At 37.2% G+C, this 22,178-nt stretch overlaps 1 protein-coding gene across 11 annotated transcripts in view; it reads left to right on the top strand.

Annotated features, from left to right (window-relative positions):
• Positions 1-17,791, top strand: part of NEBL (nebulette) — a 376,811-nt gene extending 359,020 nt beyond the window's left edge. For 7 of the 11 annotated variants that reach the window (XM_054695126.1, XM_054695118.1, XM_054695121.1 and 4 more), the window contains 2 exons: positions 10,477-10,583; positions 12,116-17,790. In XM_054695126.1, the coding sequence (XP_054551101.1) occupies positions 10,477-10,583; positions 12,116-12,292 (284 nt within the window). In that variant the 3' untranslated portion in view covers positions 12,293-17,790. Of the gene's footprint in view, positions 1-10,476; positions 10,584-12,115 lie in introns of all 11 variants that reach the window. The other 4 variants (XM_054695124.1, XM_054695125.1, XM_054695123.1 and 1 more) reach the window with 2 other exon arrangements.
• Positions 17,792-22,178: the final 4,387 nt, after the last annotated feature.

The following is a 22,178-nucleotide window of genomic DNA, read 5'->3' as shown; positions in this document are numbered from 1 at the left end:
TGAATAGTATTATTTGAAATGATCTTTATTGCTTTTTTGGTATTAGATTAGGTTAACTTATTTTTGTTTGACACACATTTCCTTTAGTAGAAATAATCCTGATGGTTTCTGCTTATTTCACTTCAAGGTTTTCTTTGATCTTTGTGTTTGTCTTTAGTTAGCGTGGGTCTGCAACATGAATTTGCCTCTGCTACATTTGTATGTCCTTGGTTTTCCTTAATGTACAGTGTTCACATTGCTAGTATTTTTATGTCTTTGTAACCAGTATTTACCCTCCTGAGTTTGAACTTGTGCTTAGTTTTGCTTCAGGTATTTTATGTGTTTCTGCTTTCCTCTGAAGCATCTAAATATGGGAATGTGATGGGGAAGGGAAAGCAGATGTACTTTTCCACATAGACATTTGCAATGCTTCAACCTTGTGAACTTTTCCCTTTTTTTTTTTCCTAGTATAAGAATCACATTGTGAAGACCTAGTCTTTTCTTAAGTGACAGAAAGCAAGTTTCTGAATTCTGTGACAGCCCCATCAGAGCTGTGCTTGTAGCCTTTCATCCCATGTGATATGTCCTCAAAAGAGGTTAGGTCCTAAGACATGCTTTAGTATGCTTGCACCACTTAGTACATATAGTGAATAAGAGGACAGCACACCAAGAAGGGATTTACTTTCCCTGATGTTTTATAGACACTGATAACTGCATCTGTTTACTCACCAAGTTTAGTCTCTGTCATATGTGTGAGATGCTGGGAACACAAATACAAAAGACATAGTTATTGTTGTCAAAGAACTCATGTTTGTTGGGTGAACCGGATGCACAAGCCCATTTTTCTCAGGAAGACATTATGATTGGGTCTTGAGACAGTCCCCAACTTATGATGGTTCTACTTGGATAATTTTTGACTTTATAATGATGTGAAAAATGGTATACATTCAATAGAAACTGCACTTCTAATCTGAATGAGGGCAGTTTATTTTTCACTTTCATTATAGCATTCAATAAATTATCTGAGCTCTTCAGCACTTAATTATAAAATAGGGCTTGCATTAGATGACTTTTGCCTAACTATAGACTAATTAAGTTTTCTGAGCATGTTTGAAGTAGGTTAGACTGGGCTATGATATTCAGTGAGTTAGGAATATTAAAAGCACATTTTAGCTTGCAATATTTTCAATTTATAATACTTTACGGGGACATAACCCATAATATAACCCATAACATAAGTCAGGGAAGATCTGTACATAGGGCTAGGATTAGTGAGATGGAGAGAAGACTTTAGGTATATAAGTAGCCTACAGGGAGCATTGGAAACTTTGTGTGTTCTGGGTCATCTTGAGCTCAGGGACTGTGTCTAGGAAATAAACTGAAGAAAAAGACCAGAATCAGTGTGGGCAGAGCTAAGTCACAGTTTCTTCAGAGACAGGATTTAATTGAATAGAATTCCTTCTCATTTATTTCACTGAGTATAATCCCTTCCAGCTCCATCCATGTTGTTGCAATGACACAAGTGCTGCAAAAGAATCAAGTTTTTTTTTTTTTTGATTGCTCAGTAGTGTTCCATTGTGTTTATATAGCACTTCTTGATCCAGTCATCTATATCTTAGCTATTGTAAATAAGGCTGCACTAAACATAGGAGTGCAGATGCACTAAACACAGGAGTTTTGTTTCCTTGGGTAGGATTCCTAGGAGTGGAATTGCTGGGTCATATGGTAACTCCATTTTTAGCAATTTAAGTGTCCTCCACTCTATAGGAGATTTAAACACTACTTTGAGGACCAGTTTCTGAGACTGATAGTTAATTGAATCAGTGGTTAAATCCACGGTGGGAGTTTGTCTGAAGAATCTGGTCTGCATTGAATGATTTAGGTTCTATGAAGAGAATTAACCCCTTGAGCATCCAGTGATCAGAAGAACTTCGTAATTGTCCTGTAGGGGAACTAATGGTGTAGAGACAGCACAGGATTTTCACATCAAATATCATATCTTCTCTCATTGTTGATTTTGTCATTTATGTAGAACAGTGGGAACACCAAAACCAAAGCAGACTCCAGGCAAAAGAGTCAACCACTGAATGTTTAATGGGCGTATCAAGCCTTAGGTCTGGAGCCAAAATCTTATTAACCATCTCAGCTGATGACATGATCATTCACCCTAATACTTGGGCAAAAACCATGGTATCATCCTGATCACTGCTCTTCCTCATACTTCTCACCACTTTCATCTCTATGCCTGTTGGCTCTATTTTCAACCTATCTCTGTCCCCAGTCCAGCCTCTTCTTACTACTTCCATTGTGTCTGAGAGACTCACCATCCTATTTCTTTGGGATTGTCAAACAGGCAGCAGGTCTCTAGAAATTATCCGTCTTATATAACTGGAACTTTATACCCATTGAGCAACAATTCCCTATTTTCCCTTCCTCCCAGCCCCTGGCAACCATCACTCTACTCTGTTTTATGAGTTTGATTGTTTTAGATGCTTCGTGTAAGTAGAATCTTGCAGTGTTTGTCCTGTGACTGGCTCTTTCTCTTAACATAATATCCTGTAGGTTCATCTTTGTTATCACAAGTGGTAGGATATCTTTGTTTTAAAAGGCTGAATGATAGTCCTTTGGATATTATTCCATATAATATCGCATTTTCTTTAGAGGTACCATATCACATTTTCTTTAGAGGTACCATATCACATTTTCTTTATTCATCTGTTCATGGTTATTTGGATTGTTTCTGTATCTTAGCTATTTTGAACAGTGATGCAAGAACAAGGGGCCTCAGATATCTGTTTAATATTAGGAAAATTAAGATCAAAATCACAATGAGATATCACTTTGCCTACATTGGTATGGTTATTATAAAAAAAAAAAACACACAAGTGTTTGTGAGGATGCAGAGAACTCTAAATCCTTACCCACAGTTGGCGAGAATATAGAATGGTGTTGCTGGTCTGGAAAGCAGTATAGAGGTTCCTCAACAATTAAAAATAAAGTTTTGATATAATCCAGCAATTCCACTTCTAGGTATTATATTCATAACTCTTTTTTACTACCTGACATTTCATTTTGCATTATTTATTTGTATAGTGTCTATAGCTCTCCTGGAATGTACTCTTTAGAACAGAATCTTTCTGCTTGCTTTATTCTCCTTTCTCTAACTGGCATATATAGAGCAGTACATGCATTATAGTACACTCTCATAAAAATACTGAATACATAAATATATCCAAATTAAAGTTTGAACTGAAGTACAAAGAAGCAGCTTTGCCGCACATGTTAAATCACTAAAACCTGGCATTAGCCTTCAATTTATTAGTCTAATTAGAGTTAATTTAATTTGAGTGTAACAGTGCAATAATAATCCTTATTAAAGTTATTTTTGAAAGCAGTAGGTAAATATATTACTGGAATGTAACCTTGTAACCTATGTTTATCCAAAGCCTGCATCGGCTAATGACCTTTCATTACCAAGAAATCAGTTAAATTATTTCTACACTAACCCTTCTGTTTTCATATAAGTACTTTTCATCTCAGTGTTTTACCTTACTAATGACATCTGTTCTTAGTAAGGACTCAATGAAGTAGAGTGTCCAGCAGGTGCTGAAATTCATACCTTCCGTCTCTCTCTTTCAGTGTATTCTAGTTTATTGTTGGATCATTAAATCAGTGAACTTGGTGGAGACAGACAACGTGTGGTTTGCTTTCCTCCTATTACCCAGCACAGGACCCAGAGTACACAGTGAATAAATGTAGAACGAAAGGAAACATATGCAAGAACACCATTTTCATAAACTCAGTGAAGAATACACCAAATTCCTAAGGAGTTTGCCATTCAATTAAGACAGAAATAATAAACACAGGCACAATATAAAAATACATTATTAACATATTTTGAAAATGATGGATATATATCCAACCAGTAGTGTTTCAAACTCTTTAATATAAATAATATTCATAATGTCACAATCTTTTGCATGGTATTTGCATTAATTTTTTGGTGACTTTCTTTTCCCACTGAGGAGTTGTATTTTGTAATTTATAGATAGCAATTTGCTCCAGGTTCAGGATTATTGGTTTTTAGTCACTTGCAGTTTTAAAATTGGATAACCAAAACAGCCTACTAGAAAATATACTTCTGATTTTGTACCCTTTGCCTTCATTTAAAATAAACATTTCAGTATTTCTATTTTCACACTACTTCAGTTTTCTGATTACTGATTGGCAACTTCCAAAACAGCCTGAAAAAAAAATCCAAATCCTTCCTAGCCTGACTTTTGTAAACACATTCGATAAGAGAATCTCAGTTATTTTATTTCCTTACGATATTTGAGTATTATTTCCAAACCAAATTCCAGAAGTTTGCTAATATCTGTTAAAAGTGATGTTTCAATATCTTCATTCACATTTAGGAAGATTTGAAGACTTTATGATTGAAATACTACTAAATCTCGGTTGTGAAACTAATCTTCAGGAGGATTAGTGATTCCTTTATAATGAAAAATCCAATTAGTAGAATGTTACATGATGATATTTAGGCATCTAACTAGTATATCTAATCTGTAAAAAACACATATTGCAAATTGTTAGGAACTTTTAGTCATTCTCTTGCTATCCCCCAAGAAAAGGTTTAGGGTTTTGATGGAACTTGAAGTCTTTAGACAAACTCATATTCCTCATATCATAGGCTTAGGATGAAGGCAGCAGCATCAGTTTCCTGAGAGTGAAGTTAGGGAAAAGGATCAAATACTAATGAATAGCACTTGTCCCACGAGGCACATGTGTCTTTTATTGATTTGCCAAAATTAAATCAAAGGGTTCCATATGTGTATGAAGGAGAAACAGCTGACACTTAAAGTAGCAAATAATAAAACATTAAAAATATATTTCCTGTAAAGTTGAGTTGACTGAGAGAAGTTTTGATCGTCAGTAAGATATAAATATGGCTATAGCCTATGCACCAAATAAGAAAACTTTGTAAGAACTTTATAAATTGTAAAGTGGCATGCATACGTAAAAGGGAATAGGTTTGCTAGGGTTTCATGTTGTTGAACATTAGCAATGAAAATGAAAACAGTAGTTTTTGGTTTCTGTGAATTAAACTTGATGTCCAAGTTGATAATAGAGGGGGTATCCATACATATTTACTGTCATACATAAAACAGTAAGTCATAATGTTATCTTTGTAGTCACAAATTTCCCTGCTTTCCCCCAACTTCCTATTTTATCCAGGTGCCCCACATCCTTCCTCCCCAAGCCTCGGGCTAGAGGTCATGGGGCTTGGATCCTGACTTAACAGGAATTACTTAAAATTTCCATGGACTGATACAGCTGGAGATGTATATTGAGTTTCTGCATTTTGTTCATTATCTCCTATTTCCCAGGCTCATTGTCATGTACTACTTTTGTCTGTGACTAGATTCCCTGATTCTTATTGCTGAATCTTCCCCCTGCGCCTTCACCCCAATATTCCGCACTGGCTCATGCCACATTTTTCAAACCTTCTGGTTCTAGATCTTTATCTTGTACTGTATATCTGACCTTGTGTTTATTGCTCTTTCTGTCAAGCTCTTCTGTAGATCCTGTCTAATTGTACCTATAAGTGTGTGCCTTTCTTCACAGTGACCTATTGTTCACCTCCCTACCTGACTGTAATTCTTCATACTTCTCTAGCCACATATACTCTTTTTTTAAAAGATTTATTTATTTATGCATACAAGAACTGGGGTACAGGCCAGAGGTGCAGGGAGTGAGAGGATTCACCAGAGACAGAGTGGGGAGCAGAACAGGCAGATCTACTGAAATACACTGCTGAGGGGAGCAGCGGTGAGACAGGAAAGGTCTGCTGGGCCATGTGGATGGCTCCCTGGCCAGCAGGGGGATCGAAGTGCTGCAGAGGCTGCAGCTTCACAATGTTGTAGCCACAGATACTCTTAAACTTAGAGCTTTGGCTTTGGGAGTCCACACTATCCTTTATACTCATCCCTCACATTTCTCTGTCTTCAAATCATGTCAGGTACACATTGAGACAGTTTTCATCTGTGGCCATCAGTTGAAAGAAATATACCAGCTCATTCCAAAATGTAATCAATACTCAGATATGTCTACAGATATAATTAATGTGGCTTGTCAATAGGAGTGTCTAATGTAAAACTATATTTGGGAACTCCTTCTGGATTAATGATGTTTCCTAAGAGTCAATATTTGAATTGATTAGTGCAAGGAAAAACAGAAATGTGTAGCCAGTTTTAAGTCCTTAAAATACATATATCTATCCAGTGAGTATTTGAAGAATTTCTGCTGTAAAGGTTTATTATTATTATTTTTAAAGATTTATTTATACAAGAGCTGGGGTACAGGCCGGATGTGTGGAAGGGTGAGAGGATTCACCAGAGACAGAGTGGGGAACAGAACAGGCAGACTGATGAAGAAATACACTGCTGAGGGGAGCAGTGGGCGGGGCAGGAGAGGTCTGCCACGCCATGTAGGAATCTGCCTGGCCGGCCGGGAATTGAACCTGTGGTGCAGACGCTGTGGACAGAGCTTCACAGCGCTGCGCTCAACCACCTGTGCCCTCTGCTGCAAAGGTTTAATGAGAATTTCTTTCATTGTTCTTGCAAAATGAATCTTCCTATGTAAGTTTGATTTACACCATATTGACAGTTGTAGCCACTGAGGAAATCAGAATTTGCTGTGAACTGACTTTTCAGTCATGGCATAATTTGTGTCCAAAAGCTAGTCTCGGTGACATGGTTTACCTAAATGGAAACAGCACCCCTGTCTACCTGCTATTCCTAAGTCCCCGATTGCTTTCATATTATCAAAGAACTGCCTCAAATTATGTAGTTACTTGTCATGAAACTGCAGATAGGTAGATAGATAATCTCCATGGTGTATATTTCTTTATTTTCTTTTTTGTTTTGTTTTGGGTGACGGTGTGTATCTCTGTGCCTTACCACACTGTAGATTTTATGCCTTGAGAATATTATTAAGAGCTGTAATTTGGGGCAGAAATTCTCTTTTTTCCTCAGTGACAGTCTTGTGGTTTGAGTTACAGTTACAAATTGGGGCGTTTATTCTGGCTTAAATAGCTAAAAATTAGAAACAACTCTGAGAAAAAGATACTCAAGTTGAAATTCATATCTAACGAAGGAGTAAATTGACTAGAATAATTTGAAGCAAAATGGCAGATAGTCTTAAATTGAAAGCCCTGCAATTCCATTCACACCATATTATGTCTTAGCTCTGTTCTGTCAGAGAACATTCACAGACCTATTTTTTCTTAGGAAAACAACAGCTTTGAAAGCGCTGATTTCAAATGTGCTGCATTTTGGGGTCTTCAAGACTAAGTTTAGCTGTCAGGTAATTTAAACTATACATAATTTTCTGCCTTTTCCCCAATATTTAGGAATTATAGAGCCTCAAAACAATATTTTAGAAATTTTTACTTGAGACAACTAAACAAAGTGTGTAAATGAATGGTCGAATGTAATGTGTGTACATAGATCTAAACAGTACATCTAAATTATCTTTCTTTTGCAGTTAGCAGGTAATCAGGGATATTTAAATATTCAGCTTATATTTGACTAATGCAACATTGTAAGCCTGTTATTTGAATTTAAGGAAGAAAATGGTTACATAATCTTCAGGCTGAGTTTGTCCTTATGCTGATGTTGTCCTGGGGGCAGGACATTTTTCAGGGGATGTTCACAGAATGATTTTGAAAAGCATTAGATGGCCTCATTATGGACAGCTTTTTACTGCTGAATGGAAAAGTGGTTGAAATAATATTAGAAGATGTGATTTGAACACAGTCTTGAAATTATTCATATGGGATAAAGTTATTGAATAACATTTGTCCTTCATACAGTAGGATACTATTGGCAATGGGGGGAAGAAATTAAACAACACACACATACATACACTCATATGTCAAAATGACCTTTCAAAGAAATCTGAAAGCCTTTGCTTCAGAAGGGATACTATGGTCTGTAATTTGTATTTACTTTTCCAAAAGTGAATGAATTATTCTCATTGTAATTTCTTCCAGACATGTTCTAGCTTCTCATCAACCATAGTCACATAAACTTCTTGTGGGGTTTATACCTCAAAGTCTACCGCAAAAAAGTAAATGGCAAATAGAGTAACCTCTGTGAATCTAACATACCTGACTTACACATGCCCCTAAACCCTCTTTTCCTTTGCTTTCCCCTCCCTCTCATCCTGTCTGCCCCACAGCAGGAATGACAGGTGAACTGCTGCTCTCTCCAAGGCCAGGTCAAGTCCTCATTGCTTCTAGAAGCTTCCCTGCTCTGCAGATCATGTGTTCTTTCACATTTCTGAATTCGCATGGTTATTGGGAGATTAATCTTAACACTCTTTTGTGATTACTTCATGCTCATTTTTTACAAGGGATAGTTAAGAATTTCGGCCTTGATTATTGGTTTTTAAATCCTGGCTCCTCTCTAGCTCTGGAATTTTTCACCAAGTGAATGAATCATACTGACCTTCAGAGTTTCTATTTATAAAATGGGAATTTGTCAGTTAATGCATATGACATGCTAGCTTAGCTCACAAGTAGGAGAACTGAAAAAACAACAACAACAAAAAAAACAAACAAGTAGGAGAACTGACTGTGCCAGCTCACCTGAAATGAAGGGGTTCTTGAGTCTTTCTGTACTGAGTGAGTTCTGAGCAAACTAAGTTGGTCCCGTAGTTGTCAGCCTTTCACTTATATTATTCAAAATTATACGCGTTATTTTGTATTCTTTGGGAAGCAGAACCATTTGCTACATCTTCCCCGCATTGATTTTCACAGGAACCCATGCTGAGGTGCTTAAATACCTTATTTTTGTATCCCATTTTCTTTTTCTTTTTTAAAGATTTATTTATTCATGCATACGAGAACCAGGGTACAACCAGAGGTGTAGGAGGGTCAGAGGACTCACCAGAGACAGAGTGGGAAACAGAACAGGCAGACTGACTGAAGTACACTGCTGAGGGGAGCAGCAGGCGAGACAGGAGAGGTCTGCTGCGCCATTTGGGAATCTCGCTGGCCAGCTGGGATGGAAGTCCTACTGCAGAGGCTGTGGACAACTTCACAGCGCTGCGCTCAATCGCCTGCGCCACCAGGGGAGGCCCTCACGTTTTCTTGAAAAGATTTGCAGTACCTTGTGGTAATTAAATTTATCTAAGAATGAAAAATGAAAGATGATATGGGAGTCTACAGGGAAAAATCTTTAGGAACCTAGCATTGGCTTGGAGATAAGTCTTTGGTTTTCAAAGATAATTTTGCTTGCACTGAATGTTGTTCCTCAGGTGGGTGACTAGGTCCTGTTCTGCTTTGCCACCCAGGGATGTGGGGTGGACTTCCATTAGTCTGCTCCCCCTTGGCACCTCGGGATGCTTGCCTTACAGGAGTGAAACATGTTAACTTCTGAATTCCTTCAGTGAGCTTTCTCTTGACTCAAATTTCTGCCCATAATACCCAGTTGCTTTTTGAGTTAAGGGTTTAAACACTTGTCTCCATAAATGCTGGCAACCGTCAATGTGGTATTTCAGCTTGTTTCAACTGCTGTCTCAGAATGCCATAATCTGGGTGATTTCTAAAGGACAGAAATTTATTTCTCACAGTTCTGGAAGTCTCAGATCAGAGTACCAGCAGGGTCAGTTTTCCAGATTGCTATTTTTCCCTTATGTCTCCTAAGATGGAAGGACACCAGTCCCATTCTGAGGGCTCTGTCCTCATGACCTATTTCCCACAGACCCTGCCTCCTGATGAGAACAACACAAACTGGGTGAATACTGTTGAGATACTATTTGTCTTTAACATAGGAAGGTAATGTTTAAGAGATTCTTTAAGACATTTTGTTTCTCAGGCTTTTGTAACATATTCAGCTGAAATATGTTTTCTTAAGCCATAGTCAAAATAAAATGGAGATTTAACACATGCTGAATAAGGGTTTCTTGTAAGGGTGTAGACTTATGAGCTGCTCGACATACGCTGTGTTTTAGAGTGTGAAAAGGTAACATTCAGCTTTAAGTCTTGAAATATTAGAGCCTCCTGTTACTTGACAAATCTGGTAGAAACATTTATACTCTGTCATTGGTTTGATAATCCCATGAAGTGTCTCTAAATTTCTTACTCTGATTTTTGAAAATGTTTCAGAGGATTACATGTCCACATATAAATGATTTTATTAAGGGATTTTGTTTTTATGTGTGTATTTTTAACATAGCATCTGCAATATTAAAGAAACAAATATTTCTAATGTATTTTAATTGCATGTTTAACTGATTCCCTGAATATGTCCCTAATTACTGAAATTTATACTAATCTAGAGAGATTGCTTATAATATCACAAACCAAATTCACATGACACTGGAAACAGCATTTTATTCCAGAAGATTCTGGCAGAGCATGAAGTCACATGAGGACTTGGGGAGGGTATTTTGAAACTCACTGTGAAGTCTTTGTGTGTATTTAATGTGCAGCGCCTGTTCTTCCTGGAGCTTACCAGCAAAGTCACTCCCAAGGCTATGGTTATATGCACCAGACCAGCCTGTCATCCATGAGGTCAATGCAGCATTCACCAAACCTAGTAAGTGTCTACTTGAAGTAGCTCTTCTTTTCTGGACATCCATGTGAGCTCCAAAATATAAATGCACACAATATTGAGTGAAATAGTACTGCATAGTTAGGTCTATATTGAACATCACAGCCTTTTCTCCTTGTTATTATTCCTTAAATAATACAGCATGCATTTATTTACAGTATTTATGTTGTATTTGGTATTGTGGGTATCTAGAGATGATTTAAGGGTATGGGGAGATGTGTTTAGGTTATATGCAAATGCTACACCATTTTAAATAAGGGACTTGAATATTCTTGGCTTTTGGTATCTGAGGGAGTTCCTGGAACCAATCTCCTATGGATACCCAGGGACAACTATGTTGCACACTTTCATTTAAAGAATAAATGATGATGCATTGTTATTTGTATACCTCTGCTGAAAGAAGCAAGAATTAGAGAGTAGGCCATTGAGAAAGGTAGGTATGATATGAAAACATGTAAAAAAAAATATGAAGATATTCTACCACTATGATAATCCAATTGTTACTTCATGATTAGCCAATTATGATCTTCATTGAGGTCTAAAAAGCACAACATTTGGTTGTGTTAACTAGTTAATCTTGCCATTAATCAAAATGACCACTAATACTGATATAACTTGGCTGACATATTTCTTCCTACTGGAAATCTTGACGTACTGATTCATTCATCTGAGGTAAAGCTTGGAAGCAGTGTTGGAGATTGTTAAGGAATGTGTGGCATCTCATGACAAAATTGCTTCTCCAAGCTTCTTATGCAGCCACGAGGCCTTTGCTTGAGCTCTTAGAAACAGGTGGCCCTGGAGCAGCGTTGAAGTCAGTTATAATTGCTCTGCAGCTCTTTGTGTCTTAGCCAGTTTTCTCAGTCTATGAATACACTTGATTTTGAGGTGATCTGATCTTAATATTAACCAAACTCTTCACCTTAAATGTGAAAAAATACAGTACAACTCAATGTAAAACTTTTTCATTAGAACAAGGGTTTAGTTATATGTATGTTAATTTTCAGGACACTTATAGCTAATTTCTATCACTATGATAAACACCTATGAAGTGAGTATGTTATAGGTTTTTCTTTTATTTGTTTTATATGTTTCTGAGAGATAACAGAAGTTCAGTTCTTAGTCACTATTTAAGAAAATTTCATTGCTTCTGCCAGGGGTCTAGGCAGTGGCACCTGTCTGTAGACTCAGGGACAGTCTGTGTAACTTGGATCTCTGGAGTTATCTGGAGCTGACAAGAGTTGGCTTTACTACTTCAAAGCTTGCTTTCTCATGGGCTACCTGTTAATGTCTTTTTATGTCTGTTCTGGTGCCCAAATAATACATTTTCTTTTTTTGCTAGTCCAGTCACATGAAATGAACACAATTAGGACACCAGGCTCTGGTCCAGAGAAATAAATATGCTTGGAAACATTCCTAATAGTTACTTTCAGTATTGATTGCTTTGTGGTGATGGGCATATGTGGTTGGGACTATTTGGTGTTTGGCATATTCGAGTAAGCTCTGTTTTCCTCTTCCAGAGGACCTACCGAGCCATGTATGATTACAGTGCCCAGGATGAAGACGAAGTGTCCTTCAGGGACGGTGACTACATTGTCAACGTGCAGCCCATCGACGACGGCTGGATGTATGGAACGGTGCAAAGAACAGGGAAGACGGGCATGCTGCCCGCGAATTACATTGAGTTTGTTAATTAAGTCCTCCTCCTTGCCCGTTGAGCTTTATTCTAATGTATACTAAACCCAATCTTTTTAAGAGATAGAAGATACTTTTAAGATGACTTGGCAGTTATTTTACAATAATCTATCCTTATTTGGACAGTTAGACACACAGGTACCAGGATGAAGGAATGACTTCTGGGCTGAAAACAGCAGCATGTTCAGTAATTCCTAGAAACAAAATAATTAGGTCTGGAGACCTGGTGCTGCTAATTGTGTTAATGGTTTCCTCTGATTGGCTATTGAACCCCTCTGGGAAATGTATTTTTGTAGACTTTAATAGAGATGTTGATTGTCCCTTAAATGTAATGAGTATATGAAACTTCTTAGCTGTCACTTTGGAATCACCAGAAGCCAATTCTCTTAATTCAGTAACACAGCCAATAATTTAAAAACCATTTAGCTTTTGAGTCTTTAGGCAATTTCCAATTCAAGTGAAAATTGCCCAATATAATAAATGTAAACAGTGGCAGAATGACACTTTGGTTAAAATTCTATTGACTGGTGGCCTTAGACACCTAGAATCTTCTACTAAACAAAGAAATTTCTTTGCTCCTTTGGCTTACTTGGATCTATTTATTTCTCACTTGTACCAAGGCAATCCTACACTCCATTTACATTCTGTGGTCCCAAGTCTATGAGGGTCCACAGAATGGCAGGACAAAATAACTACACAGCTACTCTGCAAAGGGCAAAATTTAAGGTCATCTATATTATTTCCCTACCAGGCTTTTACCCTGTTGCATGTCATGTAGGTTCAAGCTTCTGTAACATAGGCAGCTGCACTGCCCATTCCTGTTATTAAAGCAGAAAGTGTGGCCGATATCTAAAAATCTTTTCCTCTGTGCCAGCTCATCAGAGAAACATATTTTGAAAAGTTGCTTGAGATTCTCCTGCTGCATTGCACTCTAGTTTTGGAAGATTTACACCTTAGCAAATAGTTGTATACTCTAGTACATAAGTGATTTAGGTGTTTATTGAACAGCTTTCATTAACTTAATGCCAGTAATGTTAAGAAAAAAAGAAAACTTGAGAGGACCCAGTGGGGAAAGAAAGAACAGAATATGAAATGTGCTGAAGAAGACCAGCAAACAAAACATTGCCAACTCTGTAAAGAGAGAGGTGATCAGGTTTCTTACTTTGGAACTTGGAACTCAGATTCTGGAGTGGAAATTTACCCACTGAAACTGGTTAATGAAAAGACTTTCTTTACACTTTTTAAATTTTTTTTCTAAATCATGTTGAGGCAACGAGCTAGGAATGTCAACAGAGATTCTCAGTATAGGTCCCTCAGATTGTTAATGAAAAAAACGAAATGATCACATTTGACTTTTAAATGAGTGACCTTGCAGGCATTAGCCGGATTCTCAGCCATAGCTGTAGCCCTTGCTGGCCAGTCATGAATCATTTTCACCTGGAGTCCTTAGTCAAGCTCTCCTGAGAGATTAACTAACTTCCATCAGCAATTCCATATTTTTCTGATTGTGCCATTTCTTGGGACTTGCAACAGGGTAGCATTCTTGTAAGGTCTGACTCTGCAGTAGTGATGAAATTGGAAAAAAAAAAATGTTTACAGAAATGTAATAAAATGGATGTCTTGTATATTCAAGAAAATTATAATATTCTATAAGATAACTTTTATTGAAATACTTATTAGTCCAAAAGCAAATGTTAATTCATTTAGATCTTTGAAAAGTTAGCACATACTTTTAAAAATATGTAGTTTCATCTGGCTAAAATTTTATCTGGCTAAAAAATTTAAACAGATTTTACTACATACTTCATTCATTCTGCATCTATATGAGACGAACATAAAGTCAAAAGAGAAGAATTCAGACAAATAAGTAGAGAATTTTTTGAATGGATTTTACAGATGACCAAATATTCTGTTTGATATTCTGTTTGAATGACCAGTCATGACTAAATTGTCTAAACCCCATATCTATTTTGATGTCTTATATACAAACCACAGAAGACTAGCTGAACTTGAAGTGTTCCTGCAAAAATTTCTGTGCAATTAAAACTGAGGGCAATAAGTATTGCTCAATTTTATTATATCATGAAGTAAATACTTATATTTCACCCAGACAGAACATTTTTTGGTATTATATAAAAAAAAAGAGTAGTTGTTGATTAAATTTGCAGACTAAATGTAGGACAGGTACAATTTTTGATAAATAGCACATTTATAGGAAGCTCAAGGGATATTGACTTGAAATGATTATAATCAGGAAAGTTACTATAAAATAGAAGCTTGATGTTTCATTGTTTTTCTTATCCACCCATTTAAAAATCAGAGTCATTGAACGTAAAAGTCAGTAATAATATAGGGAATAATTCTCCTAAAATTTTAAGCTTCACACAATGATGGCACAGCAAGATGTTTCTGCTTCCAGCCTTTAGGAATCAAGATCTGAGCAGAATTTAACTAGAGAACAGTTATTTTACGATAAAGACTGAGGGAGAACAAGCTGTCATGTGCTCCTGAGGCTGACTTGGTGGTGTTGTCGTTGTTCCTGGAGTATCAGGATATTAAGCATCTCAGCAGAAAAACAGAAAGTAAACACACATGGATATGCACCCACACACACAGTATCAAAATGCTATTTTTATAGCATCATTTTGAAAAACTACATTCTCGGACACCTTTCCCCTTCTGACATGCGCTCTCCCTACCTTGAATTTGGCAACAGGTATCTCATCCACAAGGTTGACAGCTAAAGAAGAGTTAAAAAAAAACAAATCTTTTTACAATCAAATTAAAGAAGGCTGTGTAAATGCCCAAGCACAGGAAGCATGCTCCTATTTTCTAAATTTGAGGTGTTCTGGAGCTTGATATGAGCACAAAGAACAGTTTGATACACTTTTAAAGGGTTCCAAAACCAAATCTGTGTGTGGATCGTATCTCTCTTGAGAAAAGTATAGCAACAGAATATAATGCTTTTGTTGTAAGTTTTTGTAGTAAATGTTTCTACTAATTCCTGTTCTCTAGAAGGCTTTCTATTTCTAACCTGAGGCAAAAAGAATTCTTTGTCTTCCTGTTATTGTTTACACATCAGTAGTGAAACCCAGTTTGAAATATTGATGGGATGCCCATGCAGTCTCTGAATCTTCTCAGGCTTCCCCCACCTTCAAAGACCGTGTAGGAATTTGCAAGCACAATTCCCAGGAGCACTTTGTATGAACGTGGATCAGCTCAGCCCAGCCCCTCTCCTGCCACTAGGCAGGTCATTGCTTGATGATGATGAGTTTTGCCCTTTTTCCCAGTCTGTCTTTCCTTCTCCTCTTTGTGTCAGACTGGACAATCATCCTGGAGTTGGGAAACAGACTTTTCTAAAACAGATAGTGGTTGTTCAAGAGATACATCTTTTTCGGGTTTGTCCCTCTCCAACGGAATGTTCTGAATGAAAGATAAAGAAAATGTGTATGATTCCTTTCTAACACATCCCCATATAAAGTGGATATAGTTTATACCAAAATGATAGTAGAGATATTTACAAAAATAGGTGCCTTTTTGATTACCCTTGTTTATCCATGATAGCCTTGGAAAGAAAACCAAGCAAACAAGCTTCTGCCTATTCTATAGTAATATTTTATTATACGCAATTGGTATTTTTGTGGTGGGGAAGTGAGATGCTCCTGATAGATATGAAATATGAGAGCTGATTATATTTTACCTCTAAAGGTTTAGGACTTCAGAAAATACTGATTTCTCCCATATATTTCTGAAAGGTTTTTTGTGGATTTATATATAGTTGAGATGCATAAACATTAACTTTAGGTTTGGGATTTGAAATAACCTGTTGTAAGATAGAAGTATTATGTTATGAGGCTGAATTCATTACGTAAGATGAAATTCACTTCATAAATCATTATACCGTAGCTATTTGCCTCTGATAATCTAGAAGTGACTTGAGTGTGATTGTTTTGGGTAACTTGATATAGGGGTAAGAAAGTTTTAGTTAAGTTAGAAGCTATGTAAACTAAATCAAGAATGTTAAAATGAAAGTCTCCTTCTGAAGTATTCCATGCCCACTAGGGTACATTCCAGGAAAGTAACTGTCAACTCTTGATCAGAAAACTCAAAACATTGTATGATGCTTCCACAGCCATGCATCCTGTGACCCTTAGACTACTGGAATCCACACACCTGGAAGGACCCCCGGGGAAAATTTCCTCCCTGATTGTCTATATTACTTCAGTGTATTCATGGGAACTCCATAAGCTTTTTGTGTTTGTTAAATGGTATCCAGTTTGCATAGTATTTACTTCCTTGTAGTCCAGTTGCTGTTAAGAATGACTTACTTTAAAGGAAAAGAGAAAACTGCATCAGAGTCTCATTTTTCAGTGTCCATACAATGAATGACTAAGGATCTAGAAGCAGCGCCAAGTGGGTGACGGCCTTGATGTGGAACTGTTGGTCTTTGACCTGTGATAAAAACGCAAAATTGAATCATTGTTCACTTTGGCTTCTATTTGGTTCAAAATATGTAGAATTCTGGTTCATGATTAACTTGCAAGATTGTGCTAACTTTGAAAGCCTATGGTTTTGAAGGAGACGCCATGTTTTTGAGATAAAGGGGCTTACAGAATGATACAATGTTACTACTATAATTTGGCTTTTGTTATGCAAATTGTTAACACCAGCTATTAAAATCTATTTTAGTAGAAATGCTTTAATTCATGTTTTTTTTCCTCTACACTGTGAATTTTTAAGCCTTGGTGGACTAGAGCAACATCCTGCTGCCCAAAGGACTAACCTATGCAAACTAGTTCACAATTTAGTGGATGTCACAGTAAGTGTGTAAAGAGACATTACTTCCCCTACACAATGTGCAGTGGCATTGAAGTGACAGTAGAGCCTAGCATTGTGTATGTGTAGTGTTGTCACTCACAAACCCTTCAAGGCTTCCGTAATCATTAGTATTAGTATTCCTTGAAAAGCAAATCACTGATTTATTTATTAAAACTACTTGAACGATGTCAGAACCGGAATGACAGATGGATGCGCCGGCCTTGGCTCAATGTGGTCACTGCAAGTGTTTGCCTGTGATAGAACCGCATTCTCAGATGCACTCTCTTCAGGGTATTATTATTCTGTGTCTTCTTTCTGTATTTGTAAAACATGATAACGCTTTAATTTCTTATCTCTACACATTCAGTTTGCTTAAATAAATGCAGGATATAACAAAATGGTTCTACTTCTTGGTTGTCACCGTGGTTTCTGGGTGCATGGGCCATTGATAATACCCCGGGTTTTAGGTTTATTGTGGCAACTCACGTCAAGTCGCCCCGAAGGTGAGCCCTGACCCCAGAGCACTTATACCTGTGAGTTGTTTCAACTGTATCTCCTGCAAGTAAATTTAGTTTTAAATGATAACAATATTAGGTATTTTGAAGCTCAGTATCTTTCTGATTTTATATCAAAGTACTATAATACATCATTGTAGTTTACTGCTTCCAAGATTAGATTCCTCACATGTCCTCAACAGTACAATTTTAATTTTCTTATATTTGTAAGATCAAAGAAACAGCTTGGAGCAAAGAATAGAAAATGCAGAAATTGAACATGAAACAGAGGATACTCTGATTTCTCAGCTAAGAATGACTCATTTATCATTGAACATAATTGCTTCCCTCCCCCAATTTTCTTTTAATTGAAAAAGTGAGTTAGGTCTTAAATTTACCCTCATATAAATCTATTGAAACTTGGATCCTAGAATTTTCATGGTATATCATACAAGTTCCACTTTGATGGCTCATAATCCCACTTAATTGTAAACTGATAAACTTTGTGGATGACACATTTAGTTCACATGCTCATAGACCTCTTCTTCCCAGCCTTAAATTTTCTGTTTTTTTTGTGTTACAAAAGAGTGAAGTGTATATTTGTGTGTTATTAGTCATCACATTGATGATATTTCAAATCACAAGCAATTTATTTGAAGAATTTGCTTTCTTTTTCTCCTTCCAAGATTTTTTTTTTCTGTCCCTGATTATAAATTTACTCTTCAGAACCCAAGCCACAGAGAAATGAATAACTAGGAAGACTTTTTTCTAAGCTATAATAATTTAGATTTAGAGTATACTATGCTTATAATTTTATTATCCTAACTTAAAAATGTGTGAGGTTTGTTTCATTATGTACTTGAGACATTCAAGATCACCAGGATCCTTGCAAAATAACTTTTTACAAAAATACTGGGAGTTCATAAAAAGTAGATGAAAGTTTTGCTCCCTTCTTTGTGTAATCTGCTTCTGCTGCACCGAGAGATTGAATAAGAGTTTTGTGATGGCAGAAAACTGGATATAGTCCAAGTGTGAACTTTGGCTACTTTCTGCAGTTCTAAGCAAAATTCTCAGATCTTTGTCTATTATATTTGTATTTGGGAGCAAAAGAGTTCTGATGAAAATAGAATGAGCAAATCAGCTAAAAGGGTAAAAAGTCAATATTAGAACAAAGGACCCAGTTACTGATTTCATATTTACCATGACACTTTGATCTTTGCCACCTTTTTCTTCTTCTCTTTAAGATGCAAACATGAAAGAGAATAGTAGACCGAAACAGAGGAAAGACCCAAATCCAAACTTCTGTTATTCCACTTGAAAAAGTAAGGAACTTTTCTATTCCCCTTACCCCATTAAAGATGATTCTTTAAGTGATTCTTGACCCAGCATAGCCATACTAATGCCTTTTTCTAGAGGGTTGTGTTACTTTTCAAGGCTGTGTGGTCCAAATGAATGTTTGTTTATGGGATAATCATGTCCTGTCTCCTGTGAACTCATGACCCTGGTCAGCGCTGACTGGGTGGTGGTGACCCATTTCCATATGCCTGGGTGCCCTGGACAGGACTGCACAGACTTTGCCCAACAGCAGTGAGGGTTCCAGAATCATCCAACCCTTGGTGAAGAGTCTGCGTTCACAGCATGCAGCATGTTGGTTGGTTAGCCATAGTATGGAAAGCTAAACGACACAGAGAAAGAAGGAGCAAGTTAGGACTGAGGAAACAGAAAACATGAGGAAGAAAAAGTCTGGAGCTGGAGGTATTTAGAGTAGGTGGAGTAAAAGGTACAACAGATGCTTGGTCGTGGCAGGAGTCATGGAGAGAAGAGAAGGAACTGGTGTCTGTTGACTCCCTTTGCTCAGGGGACCCCCAGCTCCTGCTACGATGGATGGAGCATCCAGCCTTCCTGCACAGAGGCCCTCTCACAGGTCATGAGCGTGGACAGGCTTGGAGGGGCTCCCCAAACAAAACACTAAGCGGCATGTATGGCTCATGTGCCAACTACATTTTTACCGTTCAAACCTTACAAGGTGGTTGTAAATAATTTTTTGTTTTCTTTTATAATATGTTGTATTACACTTTATAGATCCTATTGAAAATCATTTGAGTTGGAAGTTATTTCCCTGGGCAGTGAAGGGTATCCATAATGTATATGAAATGCTTTAACTTCAACCAGTGAGTATGCAGAGAGACAAAACTGGGAATTTTTAGAAATGTTCTCATGATTTCTAAGTGTTTGGCAAAAAAAGGGGGTGGGCACCTTAGAGAGTGACACAGGAGTTTTTACGGGGTAAAAACTGAGTTTTTTATGAAGATTGTTTAGAAAGACCTAAAATTTCTGGGTTTACTAAATCATCACTCCTGATGAAGGTGGATGAAGCAGTGGCCATAATTTATTCATCCAGGGCTTACGTGATTCAAAGGACAGAAAGCTTACATACTGGCATTGTATATTTGTAGATAGACGTGTGCACTTACACAATTACTTAATCACAGTTTGAGAGAGGTTATGAAAGGGAAGCCTAATGCATCCTGCATTCTGCCAGCTGGGAATGGGGGGACTATGGGCTTTGGGGAGAGGGGTCAGCAGATTTCTCTGAGGAGCTGCTGTTTGAACTGAAGTCTGAAAACTGCACTGATAACAGTCTTGGTCCATTTAAGCATTAGACACATGGGGAAATTTAGTCACTGGCAGTGAGTGTTAGAAAAACTCAGTCTTTCCAAAATTTTAATTTAAGCAGCAATGGTAGGTTTTCACATTTTTAATAAAATTAAATTCTTTATGAGAAAAAGTCACCAAGTGCCTGAATTTATATGCATGCACTACCCTTTTACTATTCTGAATATGATTTACTCCATTTAAAAAAACCCAACTTTGCAGGTATCGAAGATTTAATTCCATAAAAAACATTTTGCAGATGTGGAATACTTCACTTCCTCTTTTGGATAATTGATTATTATGTAGCCTTTCCTGTGTCCTTGCTTCTTCCCTAAATATTTTTGGAAAGTGTGTGCTCACTGGAGTTTGTCGTGCTACAGTCTGCAGCAGAACCATTGATTAAACACTGCTCTTCACTGTTTTAAATTTCGCAGATTTGGGAATTTTTATTCCCATCTTATATGTGATATGAGTTCGATTTGCTACATTAACTGGGCAGCAGGGAAAAATTACTCTCAGTGTAAGCAAGAAAGTTGTTGGTAATTATTTGTAATAACTCCTTGCTCTGAGGTGAATCAGCTTTGTTCACAGAATTCTAGCAAGACGTTTGAGCATCTGCCTGCTTTGAAAGTGTGCTAGCATATTTGCACAACCATTTAAATTAATAAATGATAGTATTTTGGATGAGTTTGTTTTCCCTAATCGATGCCTAATAAAATGCTTTGTAGTGGGAACACTCCTTGATATTTATAAATACTTCCTGGCTACACATACCTTTTTCTTTTAGAAAGAAATTATTTGAGTTTCAACATGTTGCCACAAAAAAAAATTCTAAACCCTTACATCTTTTTTTTTTTTATATTGCTTCTTCCCCTTCCCCCAAAAGAGAAGTGCTGATGATACAATATTTTCACATCTGTATGGTAACGTATAGTGTCTTTTGTTTGCAAGCCATACCCCTACTAGTTGACATGAGTTTTAGTGGGGTTGGGGAAAGAGGAGCCTGGAAATCCTGTAGGACAGGCTTGTTTCATGTGACCCACCTGCTAAGGCCCTTCCAGGCATGGCTCTGCTCTGCCTGCAGCCATCCCTCAGCTGGAAAAACAAGGGACAGACATAGGGAGATTTTTTTCCCGTCTTCTATGATTTCTGTCCTAGAAAGGCATGGGAGTGGGAGAGAGGGTGGTTCCCATGAGGATTTATTTTCATAGCAGACAAATAAAAATGTTTATGGCTTGAGGACAATTAATACATTGTGCCAGCCTCTTAGTATCATTTGAACAGTTTCAATGTTCAATTCAAACAGTTCAATGTTTCAATCTGTTTGAAGGACGTATTTTAAGAACTTCAAATGGGGCTTCTGATCACGATAGAAGTTGCTTGATCATAACCGAGACCCTAAAATGGTATTTCATAATACTTAATTCTAAGAATGCATACAATAGTTGGCTGTCAGGTGAGTGAATGCCTGTGGACAAACAGCATCAGTGACAGGAAAAGGAAGAAAGGAAGTCGTTGAGACAGGGCAAGACCTGAAGCTTCCAAGGTCTCAGTGACTGAAAACCTCAACATTTTTGCCTCAAGTGGAATCGGACCTTTTAAAATTTTTTCACTACCGGGAAGTAGAATACCCGTTGTTGACCTTGTTCATCTTCTCTCTTTGCAGCTTAGTGATGTCCACCAAATAATGCTGCATTCCATTTTGTTGCTTAACCTTTGATTTGGAAAATTAGATTTAGAACACATCTGGAAATTGGTGAGTGCAGATTGGGAGCTGTTCTTTGAATTTAGGAGTCTGTGATGACCCAGCCTTTATTTGGATATTTGTTTTAAGTCTGAGAAAATACTTTAATCTGAGGAGTGCTGAGTAGGTTCTGTGCTCTGTTGAACTTGGAAAGTCTCACGGTGAGGTGGACGAGTT

Source organism: Talpa occidentalis, unplaced genomic scaffold (genome assembly GCF_014898055.3).
Source record: "Talpa occidentalis isolate TD23 unplaced genomic scaffold, MPIMG_talOcc4v2.1 talOcc4.14, whole genome shotgun sequence".
NCBI lineage: Eukaryota > Metazoa > Chordata > Mammalia > Eulipotyphla > Talpidae > Talpa > Talpa occidentalis.
Note: the sequence above shows the minus strand (reverse complement) of the source record. Positions and strands in the feature narration are given on the sequence as shown.